Source organism: Alligator mississippiensis, chromosome 3 (genome assembly GCF_030867095.1).
Source record: "Alligator mississippiensis isolate rAllMis1 chromosome 3, rAllMis1, whole genome shotgun sequence".
Taxonomy (NCBI): domain Eukaryota; kingdom Metazoa; phylum Chordata; order Crocodylia; family Alligatoridae; genus Alligator; species Alligator mississippiensis.
Genome location: NC_081826.1, coordinates 278,156,717 through 278,174,434, shown reverse-complemented (window position 1 = coordinate 278,174,434; position 17,718 = coordinate 278,156,717). Strand labels below are relative to the sequence as shown.

Sequence of the window (17,718 nt, the reverse complement as noted above, 5' to 3'; positions counted from 1 at the left end):
AGACATTTTCATTGGTTATGCAGCAGTAGCATTCTGATTATGTGAATTTCTAGATTTTATGCCAGACTCTTGGGAAAGCATGGTTTAGTTGCCAAAGATAGGATAACCAAAACACACTGAGTCAGAATGCACTCTGGCTGCCTAGCAATGATTTGGGTGAGTGCTGTAAGAATTCTGGGCTCTGTTACTATCTGTGCCTGCCCAGCCCTTGTGTAATCTCTGTCAACTTGAATTGTAGAATGAGTAGCAGCTCCAACTTGACTTGGTTTACGATTTGTGACCTTGATCCAAAAGAATATTGGAGAGGTGCATGAACATGTATCTATGTCAGTCAAAAGTGAGGTTTGAATTTCTGTTCTGGGTGTGGAATGTCTGTTCTTGCTTTTATACATCCTTTCCCAGCTCTCTCTGACAGAGATTTAACTAAGTGGATGTTTTGACTGCTCAAGATAAGTCTTTTCAGTTTTTGAGAAGTGATTAAAAAAAGCCTGGGCTTACACCAGCTACGTGCTTCATAACACAGTCTCAGTTATATTAAATACCACATAGCACGGAACATAGTTTACTGTCTGTTTTGAATGTGTTGTGAAAGGCTTCCCCAGATTCACACAAGTTTAGAGCTGGAAGGGACCGTGAAAGATCATCAGGCCCAGCCCCCCTGCTCTGGGTAGCAAAGACTGCTGGCGTCAAATAACTCCAGCAAGGTGTGCATCCAGTCTCCTTTTGAAGATCTCCAGGGCAGGTGCCTGCTCCTTCTCCGCTGGGAGTCTATTCCAGAGTCTGGTCACATGAACCATGAAGAAGTTTTTCCTTATGAAGAAGCTTTTCCTTTAAAAAAAAAAAAAAAAAAATGGAGTTCATTAAAAAATCCTTCTAAAAAAGGAGTTAAAAAATATCTTGTCAGCCCAGTTTTCATCAAACCATCATGAAAATTTAAAATACTACTATTAAACTTTACCTTTTTGTTTCGCTGTTTGCCATTTTAATAAGATTATTTTTATGAAAAAGGGTCTTTATATTTAAAATCAAATACTTGAAAATAGGATATTCTTTTGAGTTAACTGCTACTAGGGCGGGGGCTTTTATCGTTAGAAATATAATTTTCTGCTAAAAGCTCTCAAGTTTGGAATTCTGGTTGCAGACAACTTTGTCATCGTTTGGATACTAGGCTTCTTGCTTCCAAAAGAGCTTCTGCCATTAGCTTCTTTTTCTCAGCTCCTCTGTGTCAGGCCACTTTTGACATACTTGCCCTACTGAATCTTCATGCATATCTGAGCAGAGGATTCTCAACATGACACAGACACCCTATGGTCTCTGGACAGACACTGGACAAGCAACAGACTCCACGTGTAAGATACAAGGGAGATTGTGGTCAATAGTAGGCCCCTGGCAGGCATTACGTTTATGGTGTGATTAATGTGTTAATGGAACAATACATTGTAACATGCCAGACAAGGTTCTTTGGGTAAATCTGATATCTTTTATTAGACCAACGTAAATAGTTGGAAAAATTCTTCTTAGCAGGCTTTTGGGTACACCTGATAATGTGCCACAAAAATAGGGATCCACCCCCGAAGTTGTTATTTGTTAAATGTATTGCCCTTTTATCTGAACATGTGGTGTGTTAGACATGGAGTCATAGTGTTTAGCAAGATCCTTGGGCATCCCAGGACAGGCTGCTTTCTCCCTGTTTCCTTTCTTCCTGCAGGGCGACTCTGTACTCAAGAGGATGCCTCAGCAGATGTTATGACTTAACACTCCTCCTCCCTTCCCCCAACCAGCCTTCAAGGCTGCTCCTTTAAGGAGCCATCTAGCACTTCTTCCCTTTGAAAACCAGAGAGTAAACAGTCAACATGATGTGCCTTACTTGCTAACAACAGGGAATTGAGAGGGGGAGAAGTGAATTTGTTCATAAAACTGGGCAGGACAAGAAGGAAATCATATGTACAAAAGTACCTGTCCTGGGAGAGTTTGTCCTGTTGCTCCTATACTTCCTGCCCCGCTTTTCATGCGTCTCTATAACTGTGCTAGGGATTAGAGCAGGGGTGGGCAAAAAGTGGCCTACAGGCTGGATGTGGCCCACCAAGCCATTCTATCTGGCCTGTGGGGCCCCCCAAAAATCTAGAAAATTAATATTTATCTGGCCCTGGCTGCCTGTCATGTGGCCCTCGATAGCTTGCCAAAACTCAGTAAGCATCCCTCCACCTGAAATAATTGCCCGCCCCTGGATTAGAGGGAGCAACTCCTTTACCCAGGGGGAGCTCAGCTGGTGAGCCCCAGTGCTTCCTTCTCATTAACAGCACATCTGAAGAGGGGCAAGAGAGGGATGACAGCTCCTTTTAACAGCTCTCCAGCTCCGTTTGCTGGCTACACCTGTCACAGCAAGTTCCCAGGGTGCTTTTTTCCCCTCTGATAGCTTGCTCTGTGAATGTAAAGCTGGTCACATGGTGTGATGTTTTCCATCAAGCAACTTTACCTATTGCGTGATAGAAATAACGTCAGCCAGGGGACATAGAGACCGACTGTCTCCACTGTCATACATTTTATCCTGGTAGATTTCTTCAACTTTGTGTTTGGGTTCTTGGATAAGCAGGCTTCTTTCTCCTATTCCTTATTCAACATGCAAAGATTCAGCCCAGGCTCTCTGGAGTGGTGCATTTCAGACCATCTCACAAACAGATTGTTTTGAGGAAAGTGAGGGTGGCATGTCCTTGACTTGAAGGATTCCCAGATTCCAGACTTGTGGTTTGCTTTGCAGAAATTCATTTTACAAGGTAAGACCAAATTCTCCCTTTCATTTGTGAACCTGGCTGCTAATTGATAGCATTTAATATTTTACAAGTTTAAAACATAACAACAGCTGAAAAGCAACATAACTACAAAGCTTTGTAGAAATAAGGGGAAATGCTAATCATGCAGTTTATTTCTTTTTTTCAGTGCCTAGGTTAATTAGGAGGGGAAGTAAAATTACCGTATTGTAACTTTTGGTTTTGCTACAGTGATTATAATAAAGCCCTGTTAAGAGTCTAGATTATCTTATGGTAATGACAGCACAAATCTTTCAGGGTTGGACTTGTTTGAAAGTTTTATGTTCAACATTATTCAGCCTGATGGTAGACTGATGTATGAGATCCAGGCAGAAGGAATTCCAAGTTAGTAACAACACACCCAGAAAGTGCAGTTTTACAGTGAATAGAACAAATCTTTGTTCAAGCTTACACTACTATTCCAAGGTGGGTGGAGCTCTTCCTGGAACAAGTCAGTATTTGACAAGATGTATGGCCTAATTTTTTTCCTTATGTGTGAGAAAAATCCTTCCCGGGTGTTCCTTGGTCTTAGAAATGACATGACTAGAAAACCACCATTTACATCTGATCTTGTGTGCACATATAGGCATTTGTTTTTGCAGGTTAGAGATATTTATAGTATTCTCTATAATTTAGGAAGTTTAGAGTTACTAAAATAGAATGAGTCACATTAATTTTTGTAAATGTTTGGCTGTTTTTAGGAGATGCTATGCCAAGATATGTCCCTGGAGGTTGTTATCTTAATTTTTGTTTTGAATAATCTAAACAGTTAGTCTAAATGTCATGAATCCTTTGGACAGCACTGAGCATAGTACAGCTAATGCTCTCTGACTTTCAAGCACAAGCTGTTAGAACTCTTAAGATTTATCAGGTGGTGCAGTTTACTTGTATCTTTCTCCGTCTTGTTAAGTGACCAGAAATGTGTTCAGCATCAGTGTGCGTTACAATAAACTTCTTCAGGTCAATGTTGTAGATCTCTTAAAGAGAGAGGGATTTAATGATTGCCATCTGGAGAAGCTAGAGATTGAAATGTTGGTCTCTCTCCCATGTTTTATTTACCAGTCTGAGGAATTGTATGAGATTTTTTTTGTTGGTTTTTCTTTTTAGTTTTGTGAGAGGTTAACAAAATCATCCTGCTTATTTAAATACAAAACAGCAAAATTAGAAATAGCCTAACAGCTGAAGCATAAATAACTAATGGAAATAATTCATTTTGTTGTTGCTTGGTATGGCAGAGACAAGAATTCTGTGGCAACTGCTACAGAAAATGCAGGCCCTGTGGGGTCAGGCCAACTCTCAGGATCTCAATATTGCGCTGTTAGACAGGAGAGTGTGACACAATTGCACATATACAAACACACAAATCAATTAGGTGCATAAACACACACACTAATAGCTCTGGCACATACACATCCAAACCAGCCTAGGCACATGCATACCTATTACCAATTCAAGCACATACACTATACACCCCAAAAGTTAGACACAGATCACTAATTCATATATCATGCACACAATCACATATATATATATATATATATATATATATACACACACACACCCACACACACTCACCAGTTCACGCACATACAGCCCACCTACACATACACACAGGTAAGTTCCTAACTTGGATGGTACAGTGTGTATATGTGTGCTTGGGTACCTGGGATACTTGGGAGAAGGTTCAGGTGAGAGAGAGTTAAAGTGTAGGGAGGGAAAGTTGCCAGAACCGGAATTAGAACTGGTGGACTACAGAGAAGCTGGCTGAGGAACTGAAGCTTGGGTTTACTTAAGGTAGACTGGGGCTGGAAACTGAGGCAGACAGTTGAGATATTGGGGGGGAGGGTGCAGATAAGTGGTGGCAAGCAGGAGACAGCCAGGAAAGAAACCGAGGCAGAAACCTGGTTGCTCAGGGGAAAAGAAAAAGGCAGTGGGGATAAGACGGTGGCAAAGAAACAGAGGGGTTGGAGGCAGAGAGGAGCTCAGGACAGGTGTTGGAGGTGGCAGAGAGTCAGAAGCAGGACAGGGAGAAATGAGACAGAAGTTAGAGGGGCAAAGAGCAGAGATTGGAGCAGGGCCAAACCATAGTAACGCAAAACCCAACTTAGGGGTCCAAATAAGAGTTTTATTATACAGACAACACACTACACAGCCCCATGAAGTTATTGGTTCATACGCACACAAAAGCACTCACAATGGCAGCAGGAGAAAGAGACTCAGTGGAAGGTCTGGAGTCCAGGTAGGGAAGAGGAGCAGAGTCCAAGTCCTTGGTTGAAGAGGGGGTGGGGGGTGATAGCTACCTATCCAGGCTGGAAAGGGGTCCTTGTCCAGTAGGTGTTGTCCAGAGGGGGGTTGCCGGCAGGGCCTCCGCGTGGATAGGTGGTGTGACATGGTGCTGGTCCAGATGGAGAAGGTGTCTCACTTTGTCTTTACTGCCCCTTTTTATAGGGACAGACCTTGTGTGACCCTAGTGACAGGAGGCATGCCCAGGCAAGGGTCAGCCCCTGGCGTACTGAGCATGTGTGCTCCATGCAAGGATGTGCAGTTTCAGGTGTCTGTAATGGTGGGGTACAAAGGTAGAGTTGCTAGTTCTGCAGGGTCTTTTGTCTTTCAAATGCTGGGTTCTTGTCTCTGTTCCTGGGTGAGGTCCGTGGTTCCTGGATGAATCGATGCGAGGTGATGGCTCAGTCGTTACAGGCCATTCAGTAGAGGCCTGCTACCATTGTATTTCAATCATTCCCAATCACTCTCGTTCATCCGGGAACCAATTTACATTTTTGGGGGGGGGGGGGGGGTACGTGATTCATCAGTTGCAATGCAGGGGATGCCCGGGCAAAGGACACAAGATGGAGACTTGACATACAAAATGGAAACTTGACATTACTTTGGTTCACTTACAAACAGAGGCCTAAACCATGCAATATCCATATGAAACAATAAAAATTAATACGAAAATGATAATAATACAATATACAACAGTAAGAATCAGTACAAACCTAATAATAATACAATATAAACCAGTGGATATCCAAAACCAAAAACTTGCTACCAAAATAAAAATGTTAAAGCTTATCCTAAGTCTGAGCTCGCTTATGCTTGTCTATAGGGAATAGAGAGGGAGAGAAAGAAAAGCCAGAAATAATTGGGGAAGGGAATGCATATATATATATATATATAAAAAATTAAAAAAAAGAAAAACGGGGTTTGGCTACATAGCTACCCATCTAACCTACTTGCTGTGAATTGTCCAAAGGGTTTGCAAGATAGCCTGATACACCTTAAAACTATTTTAAATGGTAAAATATAGATGCAATATGAAGGTAAATTTATTTTGTGAATGGGAACATAAAAGGGTCAGTGCTTCTGTGCAGTGCCCAAAATGCTATCTGTTTTATTCTACTGCTAAAAATGAAATTATTTGGAAATCTGTCTTTGGTGGAAGTGATGTTTAGATTGATAGTGAATCTTCTGCTGTGGATAATACCAGTTTCAGAGATTCATATGATCAATATGTAAACCTTTTTCTTTCCTGCTTTGTCTTGTAAAATGTTCTGGGACTCTGTTGTATCAAGTACTATAAATTGCAAATGAACAGTTCTTGCCATCATCCAAATGGTATTTAATGCAGTATATTATCCAGCAGTGGCACACACATGGGTGAGAGACTACATCTATGATACAAATTAATACCCTCTACTTTACAGAGGTGGGACTGTACACCCACATTTTTCCAAGGTTTAGGGATTTTGAATTGGGCGCATCTCTTAACTCTGTAGTTCTCAACTTGTTCACATTTAGGGTGCATATGTGGCCATTTGAATGTCAGATGGATTGCATCTTTTGCTTCTTGCATATCCACTCCAGCAGCATTAATGCAAAAGTATCTTTTCAAACACCTTTGCAATCACCATCTCCGCACCAGGAAGCCATAGGGATCCCCTTAAAGACTTCTGTGGCCATTCAGGCCAATATTTGCCATCCATTTAAGAATTTCTAAACATTGATATGATTAGATAAAGTTCACTACTGAGAATGTGTGGTAGGGGTGGGGAAGGCTCTGTCCATGACTTGGGGTGGAGGGGTTTGGAAGCTCCCTGTTTACATCTGAAAAGGCAACGTCACCAAGTCACAGTTGCCACTTCTGAAAGGCTCATAAGTCTCAGTGACTAGGTAATTCTGGGTTGTGGCCAGGGGAAGGTTTGGCTCTCTTTGTCCTCCATGAGAGACTACTCCTGCCCTCGCTTAATCTTGCCCGCCACAACTTTGATGGAAAATTAATAGGAGGTGATGTTTGGTCCGAGAACAGTCAATCCTTGAGCGAGGCAGGAGTACCAAGAATGATCCTAGCCTTGTGTAGCACTGTGTCCTTCAGGACTGGCTGACTGGCCTTTAAGGGCCAAGGTTTGGGAGCTCGTCCAACCCCTACACTGCTGCCTCATACCTCGTTATTTAATTAGTTAAAGTCCTGTCTGTGCCCAGCCTTGTTGCTGTAAGCACCAGATTTAGCTCCTGGGATACCAAGAGTCTGTCCTTTATAAGAATAAATAAAAGTAAGCAGCTCAGCTGCTCCTTACCTGTCTGGTGCTCAGCTTGCTCTGATGTCCTCTCACCACTGAGCCTTAGTTCCCGGGGCTTCTTGGGCGCTTAGGCCAGTCTCTCTGCTCCAATCAGGTGCGAACTTGGCTGCACAGCTGAGGCTCATGACCCCTGGGGGGAAGTGGCTGAGTCTTGATTAGCTGGCTTCTGGCACTGTTGCAGTTCTGGCCCTGCCCCCTCTCTGAACGCTGACTCACATTGGTGTGGGACTCTGGCATCAGCCTCACTCCCTGTGAGGCTTCCCAGTTCAGCCAGGGCTGAGGAGGGTACTCACCTGGCTCTCCATGCCAGTCCGGGTAAGTCCCAGGTGCTCGCGGGATTTGGGCAGGAGTGCAAGTGGGGTCTCATCTCATCTCGGCCTGGCCACAGATAACTTGGCATTAATGGTATTTGAATTGATGTCTAGGTTACTAAGTAGCCGTGGAGGAAGGTGTAGCCTCCAGATGGCAACGTTAGACATGTGTGGCCTTCCAGGGTGACCAAGTTAAGTACCACTGGGCTAGATGAGTGACATTTGCAGCATCATTATGGATGGATAAGAGTAGAACAAGTTCATAGTTTGCGGGCAAGAAAAAAGAATACTGCAGTAATTGAGACTTGCGATGAGGATGGAATGGACAAGAGGGGGCTATGTGGATGTAGAGGGAAGGCTGGCTGTTACAAATGTTATACAGAAAAATATTCTTCAAGATTTAGCCATAATCAGGATGTGAACATTTAGAGAGAAATCCTTAGTTTGGTGGCATTAACTAGAGAAAAGGTGTAAATGGAAAAGGAGGAGAAAAGGATAGAATGTTGGAGTGAGATGAAGAGGATGCTATGAAAGATGTACTAAAGAAGCAGTAAGAAAGATGCAGACCCACATGGGGTGGGGTTAGAGTTAAAGCTAAGGGAAGACAAGATTTCAAGAAAAACAGAGTTGTGACAAAGGCAGCTGAAAAATCAAGGAAGCTGAGGATGGAATACTGATCCTGGACTCTGATTAAAAAAGTGGACATTAAAGACTTTGGCATTAGTGGTTTCACTGAAGGACAAGGTGTAGAAATCAGATCAGGGATGTCTGGAATGCAATTGGAGGCAAAGAACTCTAGGCTGGTTGCAGATAGTCCATCTTATGGCCTCATAGATGAGGAGGAGGGAAATGGAACAGTATTTGGACCATTCCATAGTAATGGAATCAAGGTGGTTCTCATAAGATGGTGGAGTCTAACCATGCTTGTATTGGTGGGGGCTAGGGCAAAAACCAATGAAGTTGAGAGGTTAAGGAGAAAAATATAAGGAGGTGATGAAGGTAGCCACCAGAGATAAGGAGATGGGGTATGGTCACCAGGGCAAGTGGAGGGGTTAGAACATGACAGTATAGAACAAATTTGTAGTAAAGGAGATCAGCCTGATGTGGGATTTACTCCAGAGGCATTCTGCAGTGCAAGAGCAGGGTCAAAAGTGACTGTTGTGTGATAGCTGTGACTGGGAACTGACAAAGTGGCCATTGCATAGGGAGAGAGGAGTGAGAGTTATAGTGTAAGGCAGGGATGTGTAGCAGAGTTTGCGTTCCAGGGAGGTTGTGAAGCCTCCTGCTGACCACACAACCCTTGCCCTGCATGAGCTCTAGGGTTCCCTCCTCTTCTCAGTCACCTGCCATGTCTTGATGCATTTCTTTGATTGAAAGGGAGGCTGCCTAAGGGTCCTAGAGCAGTGCTTCTCAAAATATCTGACGTGGTGGACTGGCAATTTTTTTTCCAGCGGGCCAGGGACTGGTGCCCAGTTCAGCCGGTGGCAGCAACTGCGTGTAACAACGCTATACAAATGCGTGACCGGCTGTTTCTTTCTCTTTCTTCACCTCGCATGACGTGACGTCACCTGGAGTGTTGGAACGTATGAACTGTGGCACTATGACATATCAATGTTATGCTTCTGAAAATATATTTCTTTCCTGGCAACTTGCTGCGGACCAGCGACCGGTGGCTTGCGGACTGGCACCTGTCTGCAGACCACCACTTTGAGAAGCACTGTCCTAGAGCATGCCCCAGTTTTTCTGACCACCAGCAGGTCTCTCTTGGACCCCACTGGTTTCAGTTCTGTCCCTTTCAAACTAAGTGGGTCCTTGTGACCCACCCTGTGCCACCCCAGGGCACCTGTAGCCTTAAGGGCTGTTACATAGCTCCATCTGCACCTTATACCACACCCTCGCCTCACAGAATTGCTGTCCGATCATTCCCTTGTTAGGGCCTTCTCACACTCTGTCCCTTTCCCCTGGCTACAAACCTACAGCCCTGGTGCACAGGTTCGAGTTTGGCCATCTCAGCTTCAGCCGTGTCGGTTGTTAGTATCTCTGGGCCTCTGGCCCCTGTTCCCTTTGCACTGGGCCCCTGGCCTTGGTCTTGCCCTTCTCTTGGCACTGGGCCACTGACTCTGATTCTGCCCCTTCTTGGACGGCACCCCTTTCTCTGGGCCTCTGGCCCCTGTGTCCTTTAGGCTGGGCCCCGGGCCTTGGTCTTACCCTTCTCTGGCCCCTTGGCACCTGCCCCTGATTCTACCCTTTTAGGGCTGAACTCCCTGGCCTGATCTCGGCCCTTCCTGGGCTTCAGCTGCTTCCTCCAGGTTTGAGCCTTCTGGCTAAGCCTGCCTTGTACCTTGAGCCACTAGGAGGGCTCAAGATGCTTCTGTACATTCAGGCACTATTGGGACCTCTGTCAACCCCTAATAGTCCCAAACCCAAATCACTGTTTAAACTATAATCAAGGAATAAGCACAGTGGCCATAACTTAGGGATCTTCTGAAATCGCATTTTTGTGAAAAGATGTGAAAAATTTCTGAGTAGGGGGAAAAAACCCAAAAGAAAGTAGCCAGCAAAGGAAAGGGCAGGATGCTCTATGTCCTGAAGCATGGGGAGAAGGAAGGGGAGGAGAGGAAGCAAATTGGAGGCTGAACCCTTGATGTAAGCTCAGTCAGGGGCCAGCCAAGGACAAGGGAAGGTTTTGGCACCAGCTTTTTTAAAGCACCCACAGGCAAGCTCTTGCCTGAAGAAGAGGATTTTTCATCATGTCCACTGAGAAAAAGTCCTTTAAAATGGCCAAATATGTTTCAGCGCTGGGCCATGCAAGACAGTATCCTGCCGGGACCTTGCACGCAGATGGAGGCAGGTTCTTCTGTACCTCCTGCAAAGTAACTCTGGATGTGTCCAGGAAAACCAAGATTGATCAGAACTTGGAGGCTGAGGTGCATGTGAAGAGGAAGGCTATTGCAGAGGCTGAAGATCAGAGCAAGAAGCAAGTGACCTTGTCTTCCCTGTTTAAAAGGACCACAGAAAGTGGATTGGCAGGTTGAGAGGTGGCATTTTCCCTTGTAGAGGTTTTTGTGACAGTGAACATCCTGCTGGAGAAACTTGATCACCTGAAGTTAAAGGACTGTCTGCACCAAAACATGCCAAATGCTAGCAGTTTTCCATTCGTTAACAAGCTTTGCCAAGAGTATCTCCCTTTGTACTGGGGAGCTGAACTGACCAGGACCTGCCTGTGTTTCAAACTGAGCTGGTCTGCCTCACATCTATCAATTTTTCTAACGTGTCAAAAGCCATCATGATCGTAATTGTCAGCTATGATGTCGACTTTAACAAGATGTCAGCATTCCTGTCTGACAATGCCATGTATGTGTGCAATGCTTTCTCCTATGTGCTCCAAGGAATGCTGCCCAGTGCTGTTCATGTCACCTGCAGTGAGCATGTTCTGTCCCCAGTAAATGACATCTGGTGCACACAGTTCCCTGAGGTGGGTAGCCTGGTATCCTTCTTCAAGTACTGTCTAGGTCATAAGGTCCCATTCAGGGAGTCCATCGAGTGGAGACTCGCATGACATTGTGCTGCTGCCACCGGAGCCTTTGCTCACAGGGTGGAATTCATGGCTCAACGCTGTCCATTACCATGCCAAGCATATGCAGCATTACTGCAATTTGTGACTGAAGAGCTGGAAATCACACCCAACACATAGTGCATGCTCAAGCTTTGCAACCTCTTAGGGCAAGGTAACATTCAAGATCAAGTGATGTTTGTGGCTGACAATGCCACCTGGTTTATGAAGCTCCTGACATGGTTTGAAGGCTGGCAGGCTGTGATCCACCACACACACAACAAGGCAATGGATTTGATAAGCTGGGTCGAAGACAGAGCATCACAAGAACCGTCCTTGTAAAACCAGTGCGGAAGGGACCTGTTCTAGGCTACAGTTGTGAAGCTGAACCAGTACTACAGTATGATCCGTCACTGCTACCATGGTTCAAACAATCAGCTACCCACTTTGTGCTATTCTGATTTTTGGACCCCAGCTAGGTGTCTTTGAGTTTTGACCCTCAGCTACTGAAAGCAGTCTCAGGATGGAGGAAAGGCATTACAGTGATGTGCTGCTTATGTGAACTTTGTCAGAGTGCCTGATGCCTGTGTCTGTGTTCTGGGACTCTGCCTGTGACTGGCTTCCACATATTTATCCCCTGGCAATACACTGCCTCACCATTCCAACAAATTCGATGAACACTGAGCGTGACATCTCAGTGTATGGACAGGTATTCACCCCACAGAGACAGAGAATGTCTTCAGTGACTGTGGCTGGGTGCAGCATGCTCTGATTTAATACATAGCTTCTACTGCCTGTCTCAAGGTTAGCTTTATTTCCATAAGTTACTTCAGTTTAGAGTATAATTAAGTGCTTAGTTGGTATTAATTAATAAAGGGCATGTCTACACATGAGCTTTAATGCACATTAAAGCATCAGAAAAAACCATGCTCTTTTGCAAATGCACAATAAAATAGTCTAACGCGTGTTTTTCTAGTACCTCACAGCTGAGGTACTAGATTTAATGCACATTACCTGAAGTGCATTAATGAATGTGTAGACACCTGAAGCGTATGTAGTTGGTACTAGTTAATAAAGGGTATGTAATTGGTATTACTTGCAATTCATGGTGTGCATTGCTTTATTTTATTAAGAGATTTCACTTTAGATCTTAAGGGCTTGGAATTCTTCATAACATGTCAATTAATGGTTTCCACTGGCTGAATCCCCTGATTAAGCCCACAGAATTCTTCATAACGTGTCAATTAATGGCTTCTAAGCGGCCATTATGGCTTTGTGGGCTTGATCAAGCCCATGAAAGACATTAATGGCCATTTAGATTGCTTAATAACATGTCAATTAATGACTTCCATGGGCTTAATTAGGGGCTTAATTATGCCAGCAGCTGCCTCGATTTCAGGAGATGCTAGCCATACCATAAACTAAACTCATGCTCATTAACAGTAGCTTACTGTCAGAGGAGCCATGCCTCCCCTTGCCCTGCATTACATCCCCTGATAGGAAGCCTTCAGGGCCTTACTTGCATCATTAGGGGATTCTAGGAGTCAGCAGAGCCCTCCTGCAGTCTGTGGCCAGGAGCTTCTCAGGCTGAAGCTTGCTGGGTCAGCCTGCCTGCCTGATTCCTAGGCTTATAGGCAGCCTAATCCCTGCCCCTTCCGGTCAGGTAGCGTTTCAGCTGAGCAGGTTTTTGGTTAGTGCCTGAAGGCTGGTTGCCGTGGCAGCTTATGACTTGCTCTAGCAGCCTTCCTGCTGCAGGAGCTAGGCTCTGCCTTACTCACCTATTTCCTTAGCTGCCTATTCTCTTGGAGCCAGCTTCCCCCAGGCAGACTGCTCCTAACTGGCTACATGTGTGCCTCTTCCCTCTAATGGGCAGCTCCTTGCCTACACAGCAGTGTTTCTTTGTTGTCTTCCTTTTTGTAGCTAGCCCCTGTTCCACTGATGTTAAAGATATGGCCCGCTGGTGAGATTTGGTCCGTGGAGCCCCATCATTTGGCATCTGGTGCTGCCTGCATGGCCCTATGTGTCACACAGTGCCTGCTTCAGGCACTCCGGGACTGCACCACATGTGGCATCTGCTTCAGCAAGCATCAGCTTCAAGCTGGATTCAGTGGTGTATCAGGGAGTGGTCTCTGCATGCGCCACAGTGCAGCCTCAGTAGAGTGGCTGCTGCACACAGCACTGGGTCCACTCCAGCTGCTTTAAGAGATGTGCTGCATCTGGCATGTGGGGCCAGTCTGTGTGTCCGATTCGGCCCACGGACCACTCCTGCTGTAAGGCAAACTTTAAGGTTCATTTATCATAAGACGTTGGCAGGAGAAAACAGCCAGCAGATCTGATACCAGAATGATGGATTGGGTCTATTTTGGGCTATTAGGCAATTCCAGCTAATGAGCATTTTGCAAATAATGATACAAATGACCTTAATTTTTTTAAAATGTAGAGTGATCATTTACATACTTTTGACAGTGCTGTTCCATTGGAAGCTTGTAAATGGCTTTAGGTGTATACATTGTAAGTAAATAAATTGTACTGAGCCACCTTACCTTGACTGCCTCACATGGCCCTAGACACACTATCCGAATACAATTCTTGTGGTTTCATTAAAGCTTTAATGGAGTTGTAAATTGGTGTAGTAACTAATGTCTGACAACTTCAACTGAGAAGATGGAGTATGATTTGAATTATGATATAATAAATCATGATTTTAAGGTACTTGGGATTAAGAATCAAGCAGAAGAAGCACAATAGGTTTTTTTTTTAACCAAAGTAGTGTGTTTTTGGTTTTGTCCCTTGGAAATGCTATTAACTTTCTTTTCATTTTTTTTCCAAATGGAATTTTTCTCTGATGTGGAAGCTCATTATTTATTCTGTTCATAATGTTGCGTTCTTGGTAACAAACACAAAATGTTATATGGAAAAAGTTTTATACTTAAGAATTAATATCAGAAAACAGGAACTGGTTTGTTTTCAAATCCCAGGCAGCCTAATCCTGTGTAATTTTTATTGTGTCACCTTGTAATGTCTACACAGTTGTTTTCCTTTTTCAGAACCCTGTTAAGAAAATTCCGGATTCTCATGAAATCACACTCCAGCATGGGACAAAAACAGTAAGTGATAATTCCTAAGCTTTTTTTATACCAGTAGATTTCTCTAGCATGGTTGAAGCACCATTCACAAACTGGATAGATTTATACTTGTTTGGCTACCACAACAACAAAATTTGAAAAGAAACATGGCAGAAGTAGATGGGTATAATCTGCCATGAAGGCAACCGTCAGTGTCTGTGCAAGGTTCTTTTCTTGATTGTAGATCTAAATACAAAAAAAAGTCTGATTTTTCATAAGCAAAATTTGAAAGTTAATTACGCTGAGCTTCTCAATCTAAAGAATAAAATCCCTGAGATTGCTAGGTGCTAAGTACCAAAAATAAAAATTCCTGAAGTGTGTTTTGCAGTGATGGCTGGGTAAATCTTTAAGTGGAAAATTAGATCATAAGAGCACAGTTTTGTTGGAAAGAAATGTAGGCTTTCCAGTTCAATCTTTTTCTCTCTAAAAGAATTTAATAAATATGATCCTATGTAAAGGATTGTATAAAATAAATCTGTCTCAGAACCAGTAAAACATTATATATTATTTGGGTCATTCTGGACTTGTGAAGATCTTGAACTTTTAGCCTCTGAGAATATCAAGAGCTGATATCAAGATTTCTGCCAATGGGAACCATCAACACCACTGCTTCAGCTGGTTGCCATGGAAACCTTAGCCCTGTGCTGTCACTGCATCACTGCTGCTGGGGTCTCCATGGAAACTGGCAAGTGATATGGACAGGGGCTGCTGGGAAATGGAGTCCGCTGCAGGCCTGATCCAGCCTGTAGGCTGAACTTTGCCCACCCTGCTCTAGATCCTACTGTGTAAAATATCTCTGAACTTTGTAGATTTTTTCTGCATAACAGTCTCTGGTACTTGGAAGTAGTTTCCTGCAAACATTCACAGTGCTAGATCATTAGATGTATTCCACTCTATCTTGAAAATATAGTTCATTAGCATTAGTGCTAAGAAGCAGAAAGAGGGAGAAAGGGAAAAAAAGTATTACGTAAGCTGTGTTAAAAGGAATTCCGTATGTGGGGAATTTGTGTTATATGAATAGGTATTTTAAATATGTTCTTTTTGGCTTTTGAATATTTAAAAAACGCAGATTTTCATAAGGGAAATGGAAGAAAATTACTATTTTTGTAGGTACAATCCATGTATAGAATGTGCTTTACTTAATTTTCTGTGTAAACATTAGCAAAGCAACTTTCCTATTTTGTATGAAGCATTACGTGCTTCTGCAGTATGTGTAAGAATAGGGAATACCATAAAATTATTCCTGTGTTTCGTACAATTGCTGTTAAAACTCATCTGCTGGAATATCTATGAAAATAAAAATTGATTAATAGCATCACTGATGAGTTTCCCATCATATTATGCTGCTCTTCAGACGGTGTTTAATTTTATGTGGAAAAAAATTCAGATTTTTAAACAATTAGAACATATGTCAAAATATGTCAGAAGAATTCATAAAATATACTTTACTTATACTTGGCTCGTGCTTAGATGTGCCTGAAAGATATATTTTAGCAGCTTGATGATTTGTCAGTGTTTTATACAAGTCTTTATGATTTACATATTGAGTTAATAGATGCTTAATCTTTCAGTATCTCAGTGTAACAGTATTATTCAGCATATGCTCTCATTTCCTCTCAAAGCCCTATTTTTCAGGTATAAAGAAGTTAATTTACAGTAAATGGTCTAAGAGATTTTTGCTTAGTTTATTTACTGAATTGCAAAACAGTTATAGTAATTATTTTATAGATACAACCTGATTAAGATTGTATATAGTTTGCATCTGAAATGGGTGATATATGATATCAAAGTTTAGTGCAAATATATACCATTAGCCATGCGGTACTTGCCCAAAAATGTAGTGTACAGATTAAACTATCCATGTCAGAATTGCGAAGTGTTTCTCTAGTATTAATGCAGCTTTTATATTTGTGTGGTATTTTTAAAAAGCAGCTTTATTTTATGTTCAATTTAAAATAAGGAACTACAGTTTTGGATGCCTTTTAGAGATGGTTTGACTGCGTAAGACTGAAACTATTGTTTTACTGAGCAAATGTGAATTACACGTTTGGTATATATAGTGCATATTGAATCCAGTGGACAAAACCGATCATTGGAAAAGGCTTTCCTGCAGAAATGCTGTTCAGTTTGTTTATAATGGAAGTACTCACCCACACATTGATACAGTACAATGACAATCTTGTAAGAAAGAGTAGAACATAATATCCTTTTTTAGGACAGTTTTGTCAATAGTACATACACAGCTTCCTTTTATTAATTTTGTTTTACCTAAACTTACATATCCCATCTGTACCTCTTCAGTCTCATGGTCTTAAGCTGATGATAACTCTATTCCTGTGCAGCTGAAATGTCTCAGAAAAGATTTCCCAAGCTGGAGAGTCTTTCCAGAAACCTGATTAATTTCCCAGTTGCCTTGCTTGTACAGTATAATAGGAGTTACTTTTCCCAGTGAAACCAGAGATGAATTTTCTCCTGACAGTTCTGACATGTAGGTGAGTATGAGGAAAAAGTACATAATCCGAGACATTCTGAACTTCGTGCTTTCTAACTTCAAGTCACAGCTGTGTCAGTGTGTAGATAGTAGTTGTAGAAGACCCTGTTTTAGAATATTGAGTGTATGGTTCATTGGGTTTGTCTACATAGACGTATATACCAGAAGTCCTAAACAAAGTGAATAATATGCAATAATTACATTTAAATGATTAAATCCTTAATTATGCTAGAAAATGGGAACACTTTTAAGTGGTCATGTTCTGCATTTTGTCCTGTTAAGGATGAAATTTATTCTTAGGCCCTAAGATTAAGAGGTACTTGCATATTATTCAGGATGGTAAGGAGGCCCCTTGCACAGCAATAACATTTAGGACAAGAAGTAAAACAAATGCTGTATGTAGTTGCAAGTACAGGAAAAAATTAGGTGTGCATTTTAGTCCAATTGCACAAATGCGTATCTGATAACCATTACATTTTTTATATGAACAGTTTTTTTTAATCTCTTCCAAAACGGCACCTTCTACCATAAAATCCCCCTAAAATTATGCTGAGTGATGAGACTAGTAGTTGCTCAGAAGAAGGAAAGTCACTTTGTGAATCACCAACATCTTTTCTGCAACATCTCCAATTTTTCAGGCAGATCTTTCATCTAAATATTTTCTATTTCTGAACCTGCTTAGGTATGAGATTTAAGAATATTGCAGCCTGAAGAGCAGGAAAATGGAGAGAGCCTTAAGTAGGAGCCTGGAAACCAGATTATAAAAACAAAATGTATATTTAAAAAAACCAATCCTGAAAACTCTACAGAAATATTTGTATGTGAAACTACAAGAATAAAACATGAAAAATACA

At 42.4% G+C, this 17,718-nt stretch overlaps 1 protein-coding gene across 1 annotated transcript in view; it reads left to right on the top strand.

Annotated features, from left to right (window-relative positions):
• The window catches only part of WDR70 (WD repeat domain 70), a 255,372-nt gene that overhangs the window by 41,586 nt on the left and 196,068 nt on the right, over window positions 1-17,718 (top strand). Inside the window, exon 6 of the mRNA XM_014594000.3 lies at window positions 14,296-14,355. Coding sequence (XP_014449486.2) covers window positions 14,296-14,355 — 60 coding nt within the window. The remainder of the gene's footprint in view (window positions 1-14,295; window positions 14,356-17,718) is intronic.